The following is a 5,889-nucleotide window of genomic DNA, read 5'->3' as shown; positions in this document are numbered from 1 at the left end:
TGACACCACCACATGTTATGTCTCTACCTACACCACGTCCTGTATCTACTGACACCACCACATGTTGTTATGTCTCTACCTACACCACGTCCTGTATCTACTGACACCACCACATGTTGTTATGTCTCTACCTACACCACGTCCTGTATCTACTGACACCACCACATGTTGTTATGTCTCTACCTACACCACGTCCTGTATCTACTGACACCACCACATGTTGTTATGCCTCTACCTACACCACGTCCTGTATCTACTGACACCACCACATGTTGTTATGTCTCTACCTACACCACGTCCTGTATCTACTGACACCACCACATGTTGTTATGCCTCTACCTCTACCCTGAATCTACTGAACAAAAAATATGTCATGAAATATATTTATTGCTAAAATAAAGTTTTAAAGAAATACAAGCAGCCACCACATTAGTTGAAAACAGCTCACCCAATCAAGCCTGATGGTGTTGTATAAAAACTAAGCTTGAAATGAGAGTGGAATGGGGTAATGTCTTAGTGTGGGGTGGGAATAATGCAATGCATTACCTTGTATGGGGTACAAATCCCATTACTGTGGGAGTAGGAATTATGCTGTTTGAGAAGGTTTGAATTCTAAGCAACCTGCCTACATTGTCTGAAGTACAAGAGAACAACATAGCTTCTGTAGTAGGTCGAAGCTGTGGTGCTGTAAAACCTTGGTAGAGCATGGGTGGAGTAGGCATTGTGGTGCTGTAAAACCTTGGTATAGCATGGGTGGAGTAGGCATTGTGGTGCTGTAAAACCTTGGTAGAGCATGGGTGGAGTAGGCATTGTGGTGCTGTAAAACCTTGGTAGAGCATGGGTGGAGTAGGCATTGTGGTGCTGTAAAACCTTGGTAGAGCATGGGTGGAGTAGGCATTGTGGTGCTGGAAAACCTTAGTAGAGCATGGGTGGAATAGGCATTGTGGTGCTGTAAAACCTTGGTAGAGCATGGGTGGAGTAGGCATTGTGGTGCTGTAAAACCTTGGTAGAGCATGGGTGGAGTAGGCATTTTGGTGCTGTAAAACCTTGGTAGAGCATGGGTGGAATAGGCATTTTGGTGCTGTAAAACCTTGGTAGAGCATGGGTGGAGTAGGCATTGTGGTGCTGTAAAACCTTGGTAGAGCATGGGTGGAGTAGGCATTGTGGTGCTGTAAAACCTTAGTAGAGCATGGGTGGAGTAGGCATTGTGGTGCTGTAAAACCTTGGTAGAGCATGGGTGGAGTAGGCATTTTGGTGCTGTAAAACCTTGGTAGAGCATGGGTGGAGTAGGCATTTTGGTGCTCATGTGAATTTCCTTTCTTTTCCAGCTTCAGACCAATGTCTACTTCTCACTTAAAAACTTCTCCCATAAATATCTGGTCTAAGCTGCAGGGTAAAACCAATGGCACCACTCCTGATGTAACAACAGCAGACTTTTTATTGCCGACTGAACATGGTGACATCGAAGAACAAACCTGAACAATATACAGTACATTTAACATGAATAGTTAAAATACATTATTTAAACATACTTTTAGTTTCCTGTTACATATATATTAAAACTAGTACACAAATAGACTCCACATATACAAACAAACTTAAATATAGCGTTTAACCTTCACATACAGCGATATTAAAATGGAATGTTGAGTTCAGACAACGTTGGAGCATTGTTACATCATCAAGAGGAGACGGGAAGACTAGGGGGTAGGGAGTAGGGGGTAGGGATTAGGGGACCGGACGGATCTCAACACCACAAAGCATTCTGTCCATCACATACAGCGATATTAAAATGGAATGTTGAGTTCAGACAACGTTGGAGCATTGTTACATCATCAAGAGGAGACGGGGGTAGGGAGTAGGGGGTAGGGAGTAGGGTCTAGGGGACCGGACGGATCTCAACACCACAAAGCATTCTGTCCATCACATACAGCGATATTAAAATGGAATGTTGAGTTCAGACAACGTTGGAGCATTGTTACATCATCAAGAGGAGACGGGGGTAGGGAGTAGGGGGTAGGGAGTAGGGGGTAGGGAGTAGGGGGTAGGGGGTAGGGAGTAGGGGGTAGGGAGTAGGGGGTAGGGGGTAGGGAGTAGGGAGTAGGGAGTAGGGAGTAGGGGGTAGGGATTAGGGGGTAGGGAGTAGGGAGTACGGGGTAGGGAGTACGGGGTAGGGAGTAGGGGGTAGGGGGTAGGGAGTAGGGAGTAGGGAGTAGGGGGAAGGGAGTAGGGGGTAGGGAGTAGGGATTAGGGGGTAGGGAGTAGGGAGTAGGGGGAAGGGAGTAGGGAGTAGGGGGAAGGGAGTAGGGAGAACGGGGTAGGGAGTAGGGGGTAGGGAGTAGGGAGTAGGGAGTAGGTGGTAGGGGGTAGGGAGTAGGGGGTAGGGAGTAGGGGGTAGGGGGTAGGGAGTAGGGAGTAGGGAGTAGGGGGAAGGGAGTAGGGAGAACGGGGTAGGGAGTAGGGGGTAGGGAGTAGGGAGTAGGGAGTAGGTGGTAGGGAGTAGGGGGTAGGGAGTAGGGGGTAGGTGGTAGGGAGTAGGGAGTAGGGATTAGGGGGTAGGGAGTAGGGAGTAGGGGGTAGGGGGTAGGGAGTAGGGATTAGGGGGTAGGGAGTAGGGAGTAGGGGGAAGGGAGTAGGGAGTACGGGGTAGGGAGTAGGGAGTAGGGAGTAGGGGGTAGGGAGTAGGGTCTAGGGGACCGGACGGATCTCAACACCACAAAGCATTCTGTCCATCACATCTGTATCCCAAAGTGACAGAGTATTTGTATCCCAAAGTAGTGCACTATATATCGCAAATAGGGTGCCATTTGGGATGCAATCCATGTCCTCTTTGTATCGGTCCAGGTTCTTTAAAACAGAACTTAGATACAGAACCGTAGATACTAGCAGCTTCGCTTTCTTCCTCACCACAATCAATCAATCAATCAATTAACCAATCATCATTAAATGAATAAATGAATCATCCTCTAAGTCCCGTTTCAGTTCACGTGATCCGGGGTGAAGAGACAACAGAACCTGTCGAGACGTTTCAGTCGACGTGATCCGGGGTGAAGAGACAACAGAACCTGTCGAGACGTTTCAGTCGACGTGAACCGGGGTGAAGAGACAACAGAACCTGTCGAGACGTTTCAGCGTCGGAATCCGTGAGCAGGTCATGTCATGACAGACCAATCAATCAGGGACAACAGTGTGATACTGCCTCATTCAGACACTCCCACTGACTACAAGAGAACCAATCCTGTGCCGTCACTCTCACCAACCTCCAGACAACCAATCCTGTGCGGTCTCTATGGCGGTGCACCTCCCACGGACCACCACACAACCAATCCATTCTCACTGACAAAGACAAACAAACCAATCGTGTGTCATCGCCGTGGCAACGGATTTAACCCATGAGGAGCGGTGTGTGAGGATGTCACAAGTGGTTCACTACGGAACATGGTGCCATTTGGGACAGACCCATAGAGATCCACCCACAGCCATGAGCCATCAGTGGGAGACAGGACGAGTCAGAATGGACGAGTGTGATGGAGAGAGAGGGGTGTCGGGAGGAGGAAAGGGGGGTGGGGGGTGCGGGGTGCGTAAAGCTGCCTGAGACGTGTAAAATAACCTCCACTCTGGGTTAGGATTTGGGTGGGGTCTGAGGGGGGTACAAGTCCATCATGGAGAGGGAAGAGGTTGTGTGTAGTGAGTCTGACGGGGGGGGGGGGGGGGGGGGACTACAGGTGTGTACCTCCGTGACATGGGGAGTCCGTCCTAGTTAGTAAATTCATAGGAATGTCTATGATGTGTCCCATAGGTAATAATTCATGGAGGTTTATAGCCAGGAGTCTATAGCAGTCTATGGGAGTCAATGGGAGTCTATAGGAGTCTATGGTTCTGGTCTATCATGAGTCTATAGGAGTCTATGGTTCTGGTCTATCATGAGTCTATAGGGGTCTATGGTTCTGGTCTATAATGAGTCTATGGTTCTGGTCTATCATGAGTCTAAGGAGTCTATGGTTATGGTCTATCATGAGTCTATAGGATGCCCTCTAGGGTTCTGGTCTATCATGAGTCTATAGGATGCCCTCTAGAGTTCTGGCCTACAGGTATGAGTCCATGGAAGGAGCGTAGCTGAACCCTAGGAAGGCCTCGGCTGCCTCCTTGATGCTGGCAGTGATGAGGGAGGAGTCAGGGGAACAGCCAATGGATGAGGGGACGGGTTCGTCTGTGAACTCCGTGTCAAAGTGGCGAAGGTCGTTAGGGCCCGTCTGGAGAGAGAGAGAGATTCAATAAATGTGATTTATTGAAGTGAATGTATGAACAAACTATTGAAGGGAACGTACTGGAACGTGTCCTGTATGTTGTGCTATTGAAGGGAACGTACTGGAACGTGTCCTGTATGTTGTGCTATTGAAGGGAACGTACTGGAACGTGTCCTGTATGTTGTGCTATTGAAGGGAACGTACTGGAACGTGTCCTGTATGTTGTGCTATTGAAGGGAACGTACTGGAACGTGTCCTGTATGTTGTGCTATTGAAGGGAACGTACTGGAACGTGTCCTGTATGTTGTGCTATTGAAGGGAACGTACTGGAACGTGTCCTGTATGTTGTGCTATTGAAGGGAACGTACTGGAACGTGTCCTGTATGTTGTGCTATTGACGGGAACGTACTGGAACGTGTCCTGTATGTTGTGCTATTGAAGGGAACGTACTGGAACGTGTCCTGTATGTTGTGCTATTGAAGGGAACGTACTGGAACGTGTCCTGTATGTTGTGCTATTGAAGGGAACGTACTGGAACGTGTCCTGTATGTTGTGCTATTGAAGGGAATGTACTGGAACGTGTCCTGTATGTTGTGCTATTGAAGGGAACGTACTGGAACGTGTCCTGTATGTTGTGCTATTGAAGGGAACGTACTGGAACGTGTCCTGTATGTTGTGCTATTGACGGGAACGTACTGGAACGTGTCCTGTATGTTGTGCTATTGAAGGGAACGTACTGGAACGTGTCCTGTATGTTGTGCTATTGAAGGGAACGTACTGGAACGTGTCCTGTATGTTGTGCTATTGAAGGGAACGTACTGGAACGTGTCCTGTATGTTGTGCTATTGAAGGGAACGTACTGGAACGTGTCCTGTATGTTGTGCTATTGACGGGAACGTACTGGAACGTGTCCTGTATGTTGTGCTATTGAAGGGAACGTACTGGAACGTGTCCTGTATGTTGTGCTATTGAAGGGAACGTACTGGAACGTGTCCTGTATGTTGTGCTATTGACGTGAACGTACTGGAACGTGTCCTGTATGTTGTGCTATTGACGGGAACGTACTGGAACGTGTCCTGTATGTTGTGCTATTGAAGGGAACGTACTGGAACGTGTCCTGTATGTTGTGCTATTGAAGGGAACGTACTGGAACGTGTCCTGTATGTTGTGCTATTGAAGGGAACGTACTGGAACGTGTCCTGTATGTTGTGCTATTGAAGGGAACGTACTGGAACGTGTCCTGTATGTTGTGCTATTGAAGGGAATGTACTGGAACGTGTCCTGTATGTTGTGCTATTGAAGGGAACGTACTGGAACGTGTCCTGTATGTTGTGCTATTGAAGGGAACGTACTGGAACGTGTCCTGTATGTTGTGCTATTGAAGGGAACGTACTGGAACGTGTCCTGTATGTTGTGCTATTGAAGGGAACGTACCACGTTTGGATTGAAAGGGGGGGTGAGCTTCTTAGCGGTCAGGTCATCCCAGTTGATGGGGGAGAAGAACATGTGGTTCTTGATCTCCTCCTGAGAGAGAGAGAGGAAAGTCTTAGATACATAATTACAAGTGTAATCTACACACACACTTCCCGTCTCTCTCACTCTCTCTCTTTGTCCCTCTCACTCTCTCTCTTTGTCCCTCACT

The 5,889-nt window shown here is 48.2% G+C and overlaps 1 protein-coding gene across 3 annotated transcripts in view; it reads right to left on the bottom strand.

The window, feature by feature from the left end:
* Window positions 1-1,771: 1,771 nt before the first annotated feature.
* LOC139414873 (serine/threonine-protein kinase Sgk1) overlaps window positions 1,772-5,889 on the bottom strand; it is a 13,180-nt gene continuing 9,062 nt past the window's right edge. The window contains exons 9-11 of one of the 3 annotated variants that reach the window (XM_071162466.1): window positions 5,682-5,771; window positions 4,066-4,253; window positions 3,858-3,936 (exon numbers count right to left, since the gene is read on the bottom strand). In XM_071162466.1, the coding sequence (XP_071018567.1) occupies window positions 4,086-4,253; window positions 5,682-5,771 (258 nt within the window). In that variant the 3' untranslated portion in view covers window positions 3,858-3,936; window positions 4,066-4,085. Of the gene's footprint in view, window positions 4,254-5,681; window positions 5,772-5,889 lie in introns of all 3 variants that reach the window. The other 2 variants (XM_071162467.1, XM_071162468.1) reach the window with 2 other exon arrangements.

The sequence above is a fragment of the Oncorhynchus clarkii genome, chromosome 8, assembly GCF_045791955.1.
Source record: "Oncorhynchus clarkii lewisi isolate Uvic-CL-2024 chromosome 8, UVic_Ocla_1.0, whole genome shotgun sequence".
NCBI classification, from domain to species: domain Eukaryota; kingdom Metazoa; phylum Chordata; class Actinopteri; order Salmoniformes; family Salmonidae; genus Oncorhynchus; species Oncorhynchus clarkii.
This window is presented reverse-complemented; position numbering and strand designations above follow the sequence as displayed.